This window comes from Lutjanus erythropterus, chromosome 24 (assembly GCF_056507025.1).
Source record: "Lutjanus erythropterus isolate fLutEry1 chromosome 24, fLutEry1.hap2, whole genome shotgun sequence".
NCBI lineage: Eukaryota > Metazoa > Chordata > Actinopteri > Lutjaniformes > Lutjanidae > Lutjanus > Lutjanus erythropterus.
In genome coordinates this window covers 1,418,380-1,437,065 of record NC_139340.1, presented here as the reverse complement: position 1 = coordinate 1,437,065, position 18,686 = coordinate 1,418,380, and the positions used below count along the sequence as shown (strand labels likewise).

Genomic DNA, 18,686 nt, shown 5'->3' with positions numbered 1-18,686 from the left:
GGAGTGTTGCATTATGTTTGTGTTATGCATGACACTTTTTCAAGAATGACGCCAACATAATGGTTGTATTCAGCTCAGTTTCTGTTCGCAGCTACATGACAGCTGTTTGATTAAAGATGACTGTTTTCTGCTGCTGTAGGTTTATGAAACAGCCCATCAAAATATTGATGTAAAATATTGCATAAATCATGGTTCATTCCAAATAGTTTCAACTATATAAACTATTGTATTTTATTTTGTGTGTATCAAAGTCTGATATGTCTTCTTCCTCTGTGCCACAGAGCTCCATTGTTGTTCAAAGATTCATTTTCCTTCATTAGCATGAACACACACACTAAAGTTGATGAGGACTTAGTCAGACACCATCCTGCTGCCCCAAATACTCACTAGTCCAAACAAATACATCCTGTGTGAGTAAGACTTGTTAAAAAACCACGGTGAGCAGCTTTTAGCTAATTACTAAGACCTTTTTTAATGAAACTATTTGTGGGCTGTTTTTGAAAATGGGTTTTGGGGGCTGAGAGCTGCAGATTTGTTTTCAGGAAAATTAAGAATAACGCTCAACTTTTCCTTGAAGTTGGCCATGTGTATTAGCTGGTGTTAACTTTTAATGGCACCGTTGAAATTCCACTTGACAAAAAGAAAACCACAGCTCTGTGAAATCACTTTTACTCTTATCTGCCAAGATAGTTCCAGCGTATAAATGTACACTTTTTTCATTATAATGCTCAGTAGTTTCTGGTGTTTCACATTCATACAGTAGTTGAGAGTATTGACAGTGGTTGTGGTTATATCATCTTCCAAATGACTTGTATATATAGAGTTTTGTTCATAAAGAAATGGATTGGATTGGATTGGAGCAGCCTGGTCTCATCCCCAACTTGTCAAATGCCAACATTTTGACCCTTCGGTGTCTCACACTGATGCACAAGGTAACCTTCCGCAAACAGCATACTTATAATAACCCCAAACATGGTCTTATTCGACGTGACGTGACACAACGCGACTCAACGCAATGCAACATGACATATGTTTTGTAATCCCAAACTTGGTTTTACTCTTAATCTACCCAAGTAGTTTTGTCACGTAACATAGGTAACAAGGTAATGTAAGACCTTTTAACATAACATAATGTGTAACATAACATATTTTTTGTAATCCTAAACATTGTCTTATCCTCAATCTACCCCAATACTTTTGTAATGTAACCTGTAATGTAACTATTGTAACCTGAATCATGGTCTTATCCTCAATCTACCCAAGCAGTTTTGTTCCCTAACCTACCCAAACTTTCACAACATTAACCACACGTTAAAAAGGTTGTCTGGCAGTGTTTCATACAGCTGATAAAATGTATCTTGTGCATCAGTTTGAGACATTGATTGGTGTGAACACATCGCATTGGTAGCCGATGAGTTGGGATGGAAATGACTCGGATGCTCACAGTGTCTTATCTGGTAGAAGTTAATGTTGAAATCAATGGACACCCCGGTGCATCTCACACAGATGCAAATGTTCCTGAGACATAGGTACTTTAAAGATACAAAAATCTATTAAAATCTGTGACATCATAGCCTACAATTTCAGTCAGGTTATTACCACTGGGTTCAGACTGAACTTGACCTCGGAGGAAATGAAAATGAACTAAAGGACGGGGGTCGGTTTGGGTTACAGAGTGAGATCTATTAATCCAGGAAGCGGTCCAGCATCTTCTCGATGTTATGGAAGGCGTCTCTGCCCAGGTAGTCGACCTGCCCAGCCTCCCACTGCCTGCGATGCTCCAGCCGCTCCGTCTCTTCTTCTTCAGGACTCTGCTGTGATGAAGAGGCAGAATAACAAATCAATCTTCAAAGGGAATTTATCACCAGAAACTGTATTCAGACTGAATTTTAGGTGCTGGTTTCAAACTCTCAGGATGTGCAGCTGAGCATATAAAACTGGTAGACTGTCATTATTCTTTAATGCTCATCTTATGAACATTTTCTACTAACCTGTGTCTGATTACACACTCACACAGTCATTAATATATCATCTCTCAGCTCTGACCCTTGCTGAGTCTCAAAACAGCCACAGTGGGCTTGGAAAAAAAGACATCACATTGTTATAATGTACCTTTTATAAAATGTGTTTTAATATTTCAAATGAATGCTTCATTAATGGTAATAAACCATTAACTAATGCTTAATAGATAAGGTGTTAAGGCATTAAGAGCTACCTTTGGCTTACATTATAACTGATAATAAAATCATATTATACATATATTATAACGACACTCAATCAAATGTTGGTAAAAAGCTTTCCTTATTACTGACATATAAAGTGTTAGTTAATGGTTTATTAACATTTAATAAACATTGGGTACAACTTATGAACCGTTTATAAAAAGTTCTCTATTTGAAAGTAGTACTGGAGGACAGTTTTGGATTGACACTCTAGATTATGATGTGTGTCACAAAATATAAAGGTAATGTCCTTCTTAAAACATTCACCTTGTCATAATAAAACTTATAATTGCATCAAAATCTTGCTATGATGAAGCACCCCAAAATATTTCATAAATTACACCAAAAATATCTTATTCATAATTTTTAAAGGTTTTTTGGTAGGACATGATTTGTCCCATTCCCGAAGGAGTTGGTGGCTGCCCTCTAATCACTTGGCTGTACCACCCCCAAACCCCTCCACCCGTTTTTTTTTTTTTTTTCGGTAACCCTCTGCTTAGTTTTTTGACGCTTTTGACAGCAGCAGAAGCTCCACAGGACGGCATTCTGTCTCTCTGTCGATGATTCCATGATAAACATTTCAGACTACAGCACAGTGGTGAAGCTGGTCTTAAGTTGGATATTTGACTGATGGGTCCAGCAGCATCTTCTTGAAGGTCCAACTTAAAACTAACTTCACAGCTACGTATTGAGCAGCAGAGAAATGTGCTTGTTGGTTACATGTGCAAGCAGTTTATTCTGGCTGATGACCATTTATTGTAGTTGAAAGAGCTGCAGTGGATGGATGGCTCAGTCAGGCGTGAGACAAAAATGAACACTTGTCAATTTGCATGTCACAGTCTTGTAGCATTGACTTCAATCAGACTCATATTTTTGGACACAGTTGTTCATCTTTTCGACTTATTCCAAGAGAGTTTCATGTCCATCCGAGCATTGAAGTGCTCCAACTCTCATCGATTAGAAAATGACCCTTTCGCGCCTCGAAGCCTGGACACCTCAAATAACTTTTTCCACTCTGAAACTCTATTAAATGCTCAAATGAGTTCAAGATGTCAGTGGTGAGCCACTGGACTTATGGGGCCACTCGTTGTCAATCCCACCTCATCAGATACAGCAGCTTGATCGTGGCCCTGCACTTCAAACTATGATACAAGGTACCCTCCAGAGACAGTTCAGGGCTCTGAAGACATTAGCAATAATAAATAAGAAATGTCTGGGTAGACATTCAAAATAAAGGCACAAAAAATGTGTAAATTAGCAATAATAAATATGCAACATCCAAGCCGACTTTCAAAATAAACCCAGAAAAGCTACATAATTTAGCAATGATAAATATGCAACATACAAGTAGACTTTAAAAATAAAGCTACAAGTACTATCTAATTTAGGTAGTTTTTGTGGGTTTTTGTAGCATTCATGTGCACTGACCAAGCTGCTGTATGTGACACATGGAAAGTGTAAAGAGGCTGTTTGGGGAGTGCATCTTTAAACTATAGGTCTATATTTTGTTCAGTATGGGAATCAGATAGAAGTCAGAATGTCAAAGATGTACATACAGGATGTCTTCCAGAGTCTGATGTGCCGTCACTGCTCTGTACCTTCTCTGCTCCAACTGGTGGTTCCTGGTTCGCTGTCTTCTCAGATGTTCTTGGCTCTGCGTGGGAACACTACAGACACCACAGACATGTCAGTGGGTGTTGTCATACTGGAGGGTGTGTGTCTGTTCAGGCTAATCTTACAAGCTTGTATAAACACAATACATCAAGTTGGAATGAATTAAACAAATGACAGAAGTGCAGTGAGAGGCTCAGAGGCCTGTGGCAGATAATAGACTCTGTGTCCCTGTCTTCTTTTTTCTGCTCCAGTCAAACGCACTCAAGCAGAAATACTCATAAATTAACAGTCTCATCTACTGGAACTAACAAGAGGCACTTGTGCTGCCTAATAACCCACCATAATAATCACCATGATATATTATAAATACAAGCTGCTATGCTAATAAGGTCATTCATTAAGCTAATTAATGGAACGATTAGCAAATATTTCTAATGACTTCTTACTGATGTGTATGACCTTAAACGAACTGTGTTTAAAAGGTGGTTTTTTGTTGTTGTTGTTTATTTGTTTGGGTTTTTTTCTTTTGATGGAGCTAGTAGTTTCCCCCCAATTCCAGTGTTTGTGCTAAGCTAGGCTAACTCTGTGCTGGATGCACACAGATGAAACTGATCATTCTTGTCATCACAAGGCAAACAAGCATATTTACCTAAAATGTTAAACTATTATAATGTTATATATATATACCTATATTTTAAGTAAATATAACCCAGTTCTTTGTAGTATTCAGAGGTGTGCACTTGAGTCACACGACTTGGACTCAACCCAGACTTATCACAAATTTGATGACTTTAGACTTGACTTTACAAAATCAAAGTCTTGCAGCTGGACTTGGATTTTAACACTAATGACATGTGACTTCACTTGGATTTGAGCCTTTTGACTTGAAAATACCTGACACCTTCCAACAGTCCCAAATATTAAAAAGTCTATTATTAAAAAATTGTGAATTCACCAGTTAATTTCCCTTCACTTTCCGAATTCTGTCATGAGTCTCACAATTCTAACTTTATCATCTGAATTCTGACTTTAAAACTCAGAAATCTGACTTTAATCTTGGAATTCTGATCTTATTTTTGAAATTCTGACTTTATTCTGATGTTATTCTTGGAATTCTGTCTTAAAAACTTGGAATTCTGACTTTAAACTCAAAATTCTGACTAAAGTATCAGAATTTGGACTTCAGTCTCAGAATTCTTACTTGATTCTCTGTATTCTGACTATATCCTGACATAACACTCAGAATTCTGACTTTATTCTTAGAAGTCTGACTTTAAACTCAAAATTCTGACCTTACTTTAACAATTCTGACTTAAAGCTCAGAATTCTGACTTAACTCTCAGAACTTGGAATTTAATCTCTTAATTCTGACTTAATTCTGAGTTTTAAAAGTGTGTGGACCATAAGGCCAAAACAGTGAGCTAAAAGAGGCTCAGTAGAGCTGAGGGGAACAGCAGAGTTGGTGGTAGTTTACTTATATTCAAATCTATGTCGCAATGCGTTTTCAACTTTAAGATGATCTCTATACAGGGATTGCAAGAATATGTCTACAGACACTTGTCACATTACTGTAGAGATATGATAAATGGAAACAGATCCATATTTGAGTGTCTCAGCTCACCGTCTGTGGTTCAGACGGTGGATGGGGCGTCTCAGACGGGGGTGAAAAATGTGCGAGCAATGAATTGGAGCTGTCCAGGGTGTCTCTCAATGGCGTCTTGGCTTCTCGTTCTTGGATCTGCAAAACAAGGCAGGATGTTGAGCGTTGGGACGGCGACCAATAGCGGGGCCGGGCAGCCATGTGTCACATTTGGCTGCCAGTGTGCATGTTTATGTCCCGGCCAAACTCTGCAGCAGCTTATGTGACTGATTAACAAACCTTCAGCTAAAGAGGGGGAAGTCATCAGTGAAATGTGCTGCTCAAGTGTTTGGAGGGAGAAAAGCCACCAAACATGGCACATGGTTCACTTCCTGAACAACAACCCCGAGTGACACTGAAGCGAACAAATCACAACCATATCTAGAAATGTTTTTTATTGTCCATTATGGGAAATTATTGGTGACTCTTCATTTCAAAGGTCCCATATTTCTCTACATGTAATGAGCTGCTAAATATACAGATGACAGGGGTTTGGTTCACTTCTAATTAATTCATGCTGTTTCGTTTCTGGTGTAACCCTCAGAGTGTTTTATTGAGAGCACAGCAGGTCAGCTGAACATGCAAATATGATAAATGTATCCACAGGCAAACATATAATTTAACATATGTCGAGAGAAAATTTCCAATAAAAACCATGTGGCCCAGCACTCGCTAATGTATAAGACACAGATATGTTTTATTAAATGTTTATATGCACTGTAAAAATAATATATATACACATAACACTGTTTTAACTTTAAAAGTTAGTGTCTGGGTCGCCTTGACTGATTTTTAACATTCTGAGGTGATTTTGTAAAAAGCTGAAGTTATTAAGTTGAACCAAAAGCTCTTCAGTCACAACATTTATTAAAATTTATTAACTTTTAATTAATCATGTCTCTTTAGAAACTTAATTTAATGAGTTAATTGTACAGTGCATTACACAGTACATTCATTCAACTCATTATTATGATAAGTCAAAAGACTTCGAGTTAGAAAAACTAGTAAGTTCTTAAATTTAAAGAATTTTTGAGTTTAATTAACTTGAAAAAATGAAACTTGTATATTTACATTAAGATTAGTTGATTCCAATAAATTCCTGTAATTTTTTTGTGTTTCATCTGAAACTTACAAATAATAATAAATCCACATACAGTATCCTCAGTTGAGCAGCCATTAGTGAACCACAAGTTTCGAAAGTATCATATAAAAACTTCAAAAAATGTAAATGAAGTATTTAAGAAGACCCATATATGAGACAGAAATAAAAATATATCTAAAACAACAACAAAAAAAAGATATCTAGAAAGTGTTGTCTTATAAAAGAGACATGTTGGATTACTTAATAAAAACTACAAACACTTGTCACCCTGTGTTTGGCCATACAAACATAAGAAACATAGGGAGAACATAATTTACCATTTTACAATTTACAATTTGCTTGATTCATATTTAATTGTAATTTAATTTAATTTTTAATTTAATTTTAATTGTATCCCACAGTCGTCTTTAGCAGATGAGTTTGTTCAGTTGTTATACAGATGGTTCATATGATAATAGATGATGTCTGATGGGATCTTTCTCTGGTCGTCCACTGACTCGTGGTCGATGACCTCTGACCTCTGCCCAGTGGATGCTGTAAGAGGTTATCTGTTCTCTGTGGTCACTGCTGTTGCACATATAGGCTGCTGTCTCTCCCCATTATACAACCAGCTGTTATTACATGACCAAAGGTTCACACTTCGGTTACAACCGAGATGACAACATATATGTATGTGTATATATATTGTCCTGCATCAAGCAAAGAAAACAACTAAGGAGACTGATGAAACTACTAAAACTGAGTTAAGAACTGTCCAACACATTATTAAAACCTGGAAGGAGAGTGGAGAACCATCATCTTCAAGGAAGAGATGTGGTCAGAAAAAAAACTTGAATGATTTTGGTGAAATCAAATTATAAAAAAATCAGCAGTAGAACTCACACCTATGTTTAATAATGAAAGTAAGAGCATTTCCACACAATGTAGCCAAAGGATTGCTGTGATATTCTGAGAAAAAGGAGAGAAAATTAAATTAAAGTTATGAGTTTAGTACTACAATATTACTACTGTTACTACTAGTACTACATTAGTCCATATTCTGAGATTATCAAGTTCCAAATTTGCAAGAATTTAGAAATTCTCTGAGGTTTACAAGAAAAATTTACAAGTAAAAATACATGACATTGCTAAATTCCCAAAGAATATTCAAGTGTTTTCTCGTAAATGTATCAGTTTTGTCTTAAGAATTTACAACTTGAATTTTGTCTTTCTTTTTCTTTTCTTTTTTTAACCTACAAAACCGTGATACATAACCGTAAATGACTATGAAGTCATTATCATTATTAAGTCATTATTATTGATGTTGGTTAACCTGTGTGAAGTTATCATTGTTTCCTTTCATTCATGAAACATTAGCTTGATGATATAAGGACGTCAGATCAGACTGTACCAGTACCTGTTGTGGTTGACTGAGGTATTCCTTCCACCACAGAGACACAAAGTGCTCCATGGTGTTTGAGTGGCTCTCGTCCCTCTGGCTGCTGGAGCTCCATGGCTTCACTGCTCCTAAGAAGTGGACGATCTTTGCATTGTGGCCAAAACTGCAGGAACAGAATCATTATTATTAACTCCAGCGTGTTTGTGCAGTGTATCAACTGAAATGGCCCCTGATTCTGTTTTTATGCCCTCCAAACTAATAGAATTTAGTTTCTGTAAAACTATATCAAAGAAGCCTCTTGTCTTTGGGTGCATTCATACAGAACATGAAGCAAATTTTACTAGACACAGTGTAATTACATGCAAATACTAAGCAGGTTAAATTGAGGTGAAGACTCATTCGCGCAATTTGAAAATGTTTCAACTTGACTGACAAATGAGGCTTTAAAGCTTCTTCATAAATGTACAGAGATGAGAGGAAAAGGGAAAGAGAGTGAAGGAAGAAAACTGAACTGGAGTTCAAGGTGATGTCAGAGAGGTCAGCGAGAGGCTCAGCTGTCACACACACACATACACGCACACACACACACATGCACACACACACACACACACACATTCTGCATTCTGTCAGCACACCTGTAGACAATCCAGTCTGTATATCAAACAGACCACATGTGGGACCCTGAACCCCAGGTTGAGAAACTCTGATATGAAATATTTCTATTTATTAAAATTTTAGTTTAGTACTATGTTTTCACACATTTTTCACTTCATTTTCCACACAATTAGCTCAAAACTGTTCCCAAATGTTACAAAATGAACTAAAATTAACACACTGTAACGTATGATCATTTAAAGCAACATTATGAATATATTTCACCTAAAAATAACTTCAAACTTTTGATGCAACCTGACACTGGTGGTTTGTTGCTCAGAACCACTTGGGAAGTCGTCTTTCGAAACTTTGGAAAAGGGCAGGCACTTTCAAAAAAACATTAGGCAGGTGATTGGATGAACCATCTGTCTGTTATATCTAACCTGTGCTAACTTAAACCAGTCAAATCAAACTCATTCACTCTCCTGTTCTGATATAACTGATGCTATCACAGTATCTATGCTAACATCTTCAGTGCTTAAGTGCTGCTAACTGTAGCCGCCATTAGCTAGTTAGCTCACTTATCCACGCAGCTAGCTGACACAGTCTGGACCAGAAAGGCAGCTTGAAGCGCTGCAGGACACCGGTGGAACTAGTCAGACATACAACGGAGGACCAGGACTACAAAATAAAACAGGAAATACGTAACAAAAAAAACCAAACCATTGCATTTCTGTTCTCTTGACTTCCTGCCTTTCTTTTCCCTCCGTTTTTGATTACTGATTTTTTCCCACCCGTTCCAAATTGCCCTCATCTGGGTCTTATTTCATTACCTTTTCTGGACTTTTTATATCTCTCCTGTTGGAACTATTGGTTGCCTTTGTTTGCCCTTTTGCCAGCTGCGTAGGTTTTTGTGATTTGTATTTTTATTAAACTTTTGAACTTCACCACTCTTGTTGCAGTCTGCATTTGGGTCTGTTCACCTGCTTCCTCATTGACAAATTAACAGTTCTGGACCTACAAGGTTTCTGCCCAGCAGTGACAGTAAGTAATGTAATCACAAGAAATGCACGTGTACAGCTGTCCTTAAATTATGGCAGCCCTGTATAAGCCAACTGTGCTGAGAAACTGTACCACAAAAAGTACTTACATTATGTAAATTCTTACATAATGTTGCTTTAACTGTAATCCAGAAATAGAGAGAGCATAATGGGATACACTCACTGTTGGAAGGCAGGGAGGTAGCTGTAGAAGGAGGTGGCACTGAGGTTGTAGACAAACGGCAGGTGTTTACTGATGTCTTCCACTGACCAGCTGCTGAAGAAGCTGTTCAACAGACCCTGGTCCCCTCCTATCAGAAACCAATACAGCGAAAATAACAATTTGTAAAACTACTACTGTAAAGACCAGACCAGACCTCCGCCAAATGTCCTATCTGGCAACGTTAACGAAAAAGAAAAATAATCAGCTCCAAAATGTAATGGGTTCTTCCTTGGCTCATGCTGCACCCTTCCACCAATTTTCATGTAAATCAGGCCAGTAGTTTTTTTCCTAATCCTGCTGAAAAATAACCGGCACAGAAAATATAACCTCCATGGTGGAGGTAAGAACTACCATTCTCTCCTTAAAGGAGCAGTTTGCTGTTTTTCATCCACACAGACGTGTCTATATGTTCTGTCAATTAAAAAAACGATCACATATGATTCCATCAGGATTTGTTCATGTTATGTGGCTCAAGTCCTGCTTCCAACATGGTGAAATCAAATCAACATAACAAACTCAGCTGTGTTTTGTGATGCTGTTTTTATTAGTAGAACCTATGGACATAGGATGACTGAGTGGAGCATCTTATTATGCCCCATATTTATGGACTCTTGTGGTCTTTGACTTTATGAAGGAGCAGTTTAAAGAGTGAGGATGTCCATGTGGGTAGGAATAGGTGGGGTGAATGGATGCGTTAAACACAGGACTTGTGTCCTGTGTGAAACTTAACATTGACTTATTTAAAGTTTGAAGTTATTCAAGTTAAGGTACATCGTTTGTGACAGGTGAATAATGTAACGTAACATAATTTAAATTAATATAGTTGTTTTATCCCAATCCATAATATTTTCTAAACCTAACCAAGTAGTTTTTGTGTCCAAACCTAACCAACCTATGATGGTTTCACAACATTAAGCATGTTTAACATCACATGATTTGTGTCATGTGACTTATGTAACATATGTAATTTATGGTACACCTGTCGCTGGCACTCTACAATGGTCATATATGTGGTTTTAGGAATAATTGGCAATCTACCTACTCTGTCATTTATTTATGAGGATGTGTTGCTTTTAGCTCTGGTTTGGTGTCCACCAACTCCTGATGGAAATATCTGGCTGTTTACCTGCTAAATGTTGTCTACCAGCAACTACTTGGCTAGGTGTAGAAATCATAACTACTTTGTCAGGTTCAGGCACCGAAAACACTTAGTTCAGTTTGGGGAAAGATCACAATTTTGACTTTTATTATTTACCTCATGTGACTTAAGTAACATGATAAATTATTTGAACCCAAACCATATTCTTTTAATATAATTTTAAAGGAATATGTCAACATTTCCAGATCAGGTAGGCGAGAGACCAATGACAGGCTGGTGAGAGTGTTTGATTTATACAGCTGACTGACAAAAATACACCACAGTGACGGAGGGAGGATTAAGAGCCTATGAGCTGATTAATCAATCAGTAATATTCATTTATTTTTAGGTGTTATATGTTGCCAAATGAATGTCTGTACTAATCAATAGAGCATTTTCATTCATGTGAAAAGAGCACAAACACGTCTGTCCTCTTCTTTTAATCCAGTATGAATGTATTCAGTGGTGTTGTCAGTGTTGAGGACACACATCGCTCTCTGCTTGTTAGTCTGACATGCAGTCATGTGTTACCATCAAAGCTGCCGTGCTGCAGGGCGTGATCCAGCAGGCTGCTGTGGGTGTGGAGGGACGGTGTGAAGACAAACACGCCGGAGTTGAAGCAGTCGGGCCAGCCGGGATCAGGAGCCGCCGACAGCTCGTCTCTCTCAAACAGATCGTCCACGTTACACAGGACCTGAGGGGGGACACGTCCACCACGGGTCACACAGGTTAATTCGAGAGCTGGACCGCTGGATGTGAAGGTGTGTGGGGGTGTTAGAGCAGGTAAATGCATTTTGAAGGCTTTTGATACACACATCTTTAGGTTGTGATGGACAAGAGACAAACTGACAGACTACTTTAAAGGGTTAGTTCACCTAAATTGCAGAAAAACAAAAGATTTATATATATTTACATTCAATTCATGAGAAAAGATGATGCTTCCAGACTTATCTTAATGTATTAAGATGTAATAAGTAATGTAGTAAGTATGATGTATTAGAAACACAAAAGAAGTTTTCATCACACATCTTAGCAGAGTTTTAACTCTGACACAATGCATGCTGGGAAGTGCATGTCCAAAGACTTCCTGTTAGAAGAACTCCTCAACATAAGTTCTATTTAAAAAAAAAAAAAAAAGCTTAAATAACTTGAATGAATGATGCTTGTTAAGTTAATGAGAAAAATTAAAATTAGTTGATTCCACTGAATTTCTGTATGATTTTTGGCTCATAGGTCACGTAGAAGAACCCCAAAGCAGAATTCGCTGAGGGACCCCAGGGGCATCAGGACCACTTTGCTCTTTTGTCATCAGAGGATATTTAACCTTGCACATCTTTAGTAGCTGTTACAATAATCTCAGAAAACCTTGTTATATTTACAGTTTGTTGAATGTTATTGATCAAAAGTTGTAGTCTGTGTGCACGCAGATGTGCAACCATGGTAACAACAGAGCCTCCTACATGACAAATCCCAGTTTAACCCCTGAGCAGACACATGTGCATCAGTGCAGGTTTGACCTCGAGGCTCTTTTCATGTGTGTTTACTGAGCTCAGTCCTCAAACACACACATAACATACATATCTACCAGAACATGTTTACACTGACTACACACAGAAACAACCTGTCGTAACATCACGCTTCAAACATGTTACATGATGTCGATAAGAACATGTTTGATCTTACTGACCTGCACTGAGAAGTTGGCCAACAGTTCAGATCGTGTATGGATGACCGTTGAAAAAGTCAACACAGTACGTTGACTTACACAGATAGTTATAGATCGTAACAGATAGAGATGAACAGTTTGATCAGTGACAGTGTGAATATAGTGTGCAGTGTATGTGTTGGTGTAGTATCACTCTGCTAGTGTTTCTAGGATTTATTCCTTTGAGTAGTGACCAAAGCTGGTTTAAAATATGTAAAACAAAGATTTTTAGACACATGAAACCTGTTAGACATTGTTATTCTCCTGGAGTGATACTGGAGGTCCTTGAACAGTTCTGGTAAAACACTTATAATAAGGTCAAGTGCAGTGTAATTACTATACTTTGGTAATTACAGGCATAAAATAGCTTGTGACTATTGAGCTGATTCTGATTCTGTTTCTTTTGAAATATCTGGAATAGAATACAAGGAATACATGTCCTACTGCACACACAACACAGTTAGTGTTCCATCAAACAGAAAATAAGAAGTATTTGCTTTGCATTAGCACTTTAAATCTGAGAATCTATCTTTGGCTGAAGCTACAAGCTGCCATTAGCTTTGTTAGCCGTGTAGCTAGGAGCGCCAACAGGGAGTATTTGTGTTTGCACTGTGGGTAACGGAACAAGGCTCAGCAGCATTTCAGTGGACTGAACGCAACCATCTAAAACTATAAAGGGATCAAACTCCCACCTCTTCAAGCACAAAATGGTTTCTAACAAGACAGCTGGTTAGCATGCTAAATTTAGTAGGTGTCTCTGCAACACAATAGTCTATGTAAACGTCTTGGACATGATGTCCAAACTGTTGCTTCTTCACACTGTGTCTTTTGATTGTTACAAACTGAAATTCTGGGCGTATCTTACAAACTTTAACAGCTCCAAGGTGTTTGTAGTACAGTGGCCAGTTTGCAAAAAATCTGTTTGATGAAAGTAAGAACAAGAAAACAGCAGCCAAACTCCAAACAGCAGAGATTCAGGTACAAACAACATGGCTGGGGTTGGGATCCCAACTTAAATCTAGGCAGGTGGTTTTAACCTTGCTCGGGGAGGGAGCAAGATTCTGGGATTAAGCTAGTTGGAGTCAACAAATGAAACTTAAAAATTGATTAAAGCAGATTTTTTAAAGGAAAACATGGCAAGTCTGACATTTGGACAAATTTTCATAAAAATTTATTTGAAGGGATGTGCATTAGACTGTAATTACACTGCCATAGTCTTGTCATGACACATGTCATGAACATGAAAGAGTCTTTGTTGGCATCACAGGGCATAGTCAGCTATTTAGGTGGCTAGTGCTAACTGAGCTACCTAGGTAATGCCAACGACAGACAGGGGTTGGCCTTATTTTACTTTACAGCTGGCCTGATAACATAATAACTTCTTCATATAAAGTCTAAATGGTAACACTTTATTTAAAGACCAGAAAATTATTCATCACACTGTAAAATAAAAGGGAGTCACATCTTTATGTGTATCTTCATAAGTCCAAAATGTGTCACTTTACTTGAGGTTGAGGAAAACATTCATAACACACTTATAAAGGTCTCATGACAGCCAGTGTCAAAACCAACCACATATGACAGCTTCATGCCATGATAAATCTAAAATGAAACAGTTGCTTGAGTTTGATCAAGTCCAGTTGTCATGATAAAGACACTGATGGTGATGCTCTCTTGGTTAATGGTAACTTGTCATAATAAAGACAACTTTGCATTAAAAATGACAAAAGTGACCAAACGATACAAACGACAACAGTCACAAACATTCATGGTTATGACAGTGTAATACCTGTCTTATGCACACTCTCAAAAAAGTGTCTCCCAAATTTCTCAGTTGTCATGTGTGGTGCTTTACTTTAACTTGACATCAACATATTTTCTTTTATGCTCTATTTAATTGAATAACTACGAATGCTACATGATTACCAACAGGTATGCATCTCATTATTAATGTCACAGGGAAAAAAAAGCGTATTCTCTTTTTCCCTGCAGGAAAATCAATGTAACTCTATTATTGTACAGGGGTAAATGGTCAGAATGTTTGTGGGAGGGAGCAGGCACACACTGTAAATAAAAAGTTGAATTTCAAGGCAACACGCTGCAATAGATTTTTGAGTTTTGAGCCCAACTCAAACTCTTAAGCTCTGAAATAAACTTTAAAAAGTTTTGCTGATCTATAATCTTTAATTGAGATAATTTACTTTTCTTCTTTAGATAAACATGAATCTTTGAGTTTTAGAAACACTGAGCTGCAAACCTGATTTGTCTTTTTTAGTGCCTGAAAAAGTTTTAACATTTACTTTCACTTCAATGATTTTACTCAATATTTTTTTTAAATACAGTCCTAAAAACTGCTGCTAATAATTATTATAATAATGATATACAGAATTTGGCCATAAGCAAACACCATGATTGCAGTCACAAAAACCTTATGTCTTCAGAATAATCTGAAACACTCACAAAGAAATTCTGGGATAGTGAACATACTGTGTGTCTGTGTGCGTTCAGTGGACTCACCAGTGTGTCCGCATCCAGGAAGACACATTTACTGTACTGGGTCAGAGTCCAGCAGTGGATCTTGGTGAAGGTGATGCCAAGCTCAGGACGTCCCAGCAGGGACAGGTGGAGACGGTCCTCACTGTCCATCACATCCACCGTGATAACCTCGTCAAACACATTCTGAAGGGCAAGCCTGATGAGGTATCAAGGTAGTTAGAGGCTGGTGACACAGCCGCCACTCTGGGAACAACATTAAAGAGAAGGGACGAATCACCCACCTGCACTGCTGTGACACGTTTGGTGTGACCATGACGACGATGCTGCGAGTCGTCCCGTGACGCCGTAGACTTCTAGCCACCACTGTAGCTCCCATGCAGTATGAGTCTGTGGTGGCCAGAGTGACGAAGGCCTCACCAGCTAGAGGATGGTCACATGACAAGTGATTCACTGGATCAGATTGCACCAATACAACTTTTTTAAGAAATGACTTAGCAAAGATTTTAGGGATGTGCAAATCAATTGCTTGGAGACATCTGTCCAATCAAGGAAACTAAGAAGGAATAGCTAATCAAGATTCTGGAATAAGACTTTGGTGCCAGTTCTGTTGAAGTTTATGGGAGAAGCACACTTAAACCCAACATATCTACATCTTTGATGAAGAAATGCCTGTAAAAAATGAAAGAACACACTTCAGAGAACAGCATTCTGACTGATTTATCAAACGTGTGCATTCATCGTTTGCTGTTGGTCTTCTGTAGGCCAGATAGCACAAGTGACAGTGCATCTCCCACAAAGAATCTTTGTTAGTGATGTAATGACCCTTCCTCCTTTTTTAATTTCCTTGCGTCCAATAAAGAGCAATCAACTATATAAATGACTAGTCATTCCCTGGCAATGCAAGCTAGCATAATTCCCAAAAATGACAGTTTTACAGGTATAGATTCTTCATATCTTTTGTAAACATAGACTTATAAGATCACACATGTTGTAAATCTGTGTTAAAGGGTTAATACTATTCATAATGTTTAGAATGAGCGGGATGTACTTGATTATGCTAATCTAACAGACAAGTTTGCTCATTTAGTTGAATGCTAATGACATAAAGTTTCATAATTTGAGGCTTGTTGTGTTACTTTATGCAATGTCATTCAAAACTTCACATAATTTATCATGGTTCAATTCAAATATGTTGTCTGCACTCCATATTACCTCTTTTACTCTTCATTTTAAACAGGTCAGATATTAGCACGCTAACTTTGATTCATTTCATTTGATTCGTTTATTTGCTGATCTTTTGTTTGCCAAATAGACCAAATAGAATGACTGACGCTGCATCTCCCGAAAGCTTCGACAGAACAGACACTGAAGACTGTAGTATAGAGTGATATGAATGAGTTATGTAATTGCCCTTCCGTCTTTTTTAGTTTCCTTGCTTCAGCTAAAGAACAATCAACTATGTAAACAGGAAGTCATTCACTGTGCTAGCAAGTCCCAAAAATTACAGTTCTAGAGGTACAGATTATATCTTTTGTAAATGTGGGTATATTGCATTGCAAACATCAGTAAATTTGTTTTATAGAGTTAGTGCTATTCAAATGGTTTAGAATGAGCAGGAAATACCTGATTATGCTAACCCAGTTGACATTTTGCACATTTAGTCAAATGCTGATGATACAGAGTTTTATAATTTGAAGCTTGTTGTCTTTTTTTATGAACTGTCATTCAAAAACTTCAAGAGTCACATCATTTATCATGTTTCAAGTCAAATATGTTGTCTGTACTTTTATGTTTTTCTCCTCTGGTGAGATTTTCTAAACTGGTGAGATATTAGCATGCTAACTTTAGCTTTGTCAGTTGGTTCAGTTAGCTACACAACCATTACAAGGGGGAGAGATGAATCTTTCAGAACTTAAAAACATGTTGTTCTGCACCTATAATTAGCAATGGTGCACAATACTGAATCACACTAACACTGACGACACACTGATGGACAGCAGTAGTTATATTTTAATATCTTGGTCAAAATTATTGCCAGGGACAATTCAGTACGGCTCACTTTTCATTGGAAGTCATGAGTAAAAACACAAGTGGAACTAATGACATCAGTGATGGCTCCATTCCAACATTGCAGGAATTCATGTTATCAGTTGCAAACGTCACAAGTTAAACTGTCTGCTGAAAAAGAAAACAACATTGAACTTCAGTTTTACTCCATTTTTTTTCTTGCACCTGATTCCCAGTTTGGCAACCACTGCTTTATCCACTGGTCATAATAACACTGGTTAAGTTTAGTTAAGCATGCTGATCAGGTAGAATAGGACACTAATCCATTGATATCTCACTTAATTGTAATGCGTTTGCAGTTCAGTCTTTTCCTCCTGGATATTTTTGACCTCAAAACAGAATTCGATTTTATTCCCTTTACTACAAGAAAACTCTTGATAATAAAAGCAGCTCTCAAAAGTCCACATTAGTCCAAACCTACATGATCTAAAGGGTCTTTAACTTCACACACTAACCAATTTTGCTCTTTGAACAATGACTTCCCAAAAGGTCGCTCTTTTAAAGCACGTATTTCCAATATATTAAACCAGTTTTACATGGAGCATTAAGTGTGTAGTCTGGACATTTCCTTTTCCTGGCCTGCAGTCAGATGCAGAAGCATGTAACCTTTTGTCTGCTGCCATCTCTGGTTTCTGCTTTCTGTTGGCACAGTTTGAGCAGAGTGTGGAGGGGCGCATGGTCTATTCTGACTTCAAGTCAAACTGGGTCACTACACTGTGTTCTATATAATTTAACAAGCAGAGAGAATTACTATTCTGCTCCCAAGACTCAGAGCTGAAACCGTGGGGCTATTTAGTAGAGCTGGTCTTTGATTTATTAATCTGTGCAGAGAAGGTCAACCAGCAAACCTTTAACGCCTCAATAGAACTCAACTATTAGGGAGTGATTTTATACTTTTTCAGATCATTTATGTGAAATAAAGTCACCTACCTGACATTGTTGATGTTTTTCTGCCACGTAACTTGACTTATCCACGAAGGTGATCAGGACTTTGATGCAGATGTCCTCTCATACATGCGACTGTGGCATCTTTGGACCAGCTGATACCGGAACCTTAAATACTGAGAGGATGAAATACTGTCCAACGAAGCACGAGGAAGTCACATCCCATTCTGTTTTTATCTGCAGAGTAAAGAGTGGAGCGGAGGCCCGCTGCGTCTGCCCATCTGTTTGTTCAACTGGTCATTCAACTAGCAGGAAAGTGTTGAGCAACAGGGTCAGCCTTCACAAGCTGCCCTCCTGTCCCTCTGTGACGCAATGTGCTAACTTTCACTTTCCACATATCAGTGTACCAGCACCATACACAACACCGAACACTCCTGGAAACCCTTACAATACAGGTGTGTCCTCAAAGTTTTCCTCAGTGAACCATCCGGAGACAGCACACAGCACATTCTTCATTCAATGACACAAATAATCAGATAATCAGACAGGACATCAACATAGAACAAAGACACAAAGTGTCCTT

General features: G+C 37.9%; 1 protein-coding gene across 1 annotated transcript; it reads right to left on the bottom strand.

The window, feature by feature from the left end:
* Window positions 1-1,295: 1,295 nt before the first annotated feature.
* gyg2 (glycogenin 2) lies at window positions 1,296-18,458 on the bottom strand. The gene is made up of 9 exons (XM_084713964.1): window positions 18,149-18,458; window positions 15,433-15,571; window positions 15,173-15,347; window positions 11,482-11,644; window positions 9,774-9,900; window positions 7,974-8,118; window positions 5,458-5,574; window positions 3,779-3,889; window positions 1,296-1,814 (listed from the first exon to the last, which is right to left on the bottom strand). The coding sequence occupies exons 1-9, from the start codon at window positions 18,153-18,155 to the stop codon at window positions 1,686-1,688; spliced, it is 1,113 nt and encodes a 370-aa protein (XP_084570090.1). The 5' UTR covers window positions 18,156-18,458; the 3' UTR covers window positions 1,296-1,685.
* Window positions 18,459-18,686: the final 228 nt, after the last annotated feature.

What these genes read in the sequence shown, in the direction of transcription:
- gyg2 (XM_084713964.1), bottom strand. An exon ending in GCAGCACGGCAGCTTTGATG is followed by an intron (nt 9,901 to 11,481) that starts GTAACACATGAC and finishes GGTTTCTGATAG; the next exon opens with GAGGGGACCAGGGTCTGTTG. An exon ending in CACCGTCTGAACCACAGACG is followed by an intron (nt 3,890 to 5,457) that starts GTGAGCTGAGAC and finishes TGGTGTCTGTAG; the next exon opens with TGTTCCCACGCAGAGCCAAG.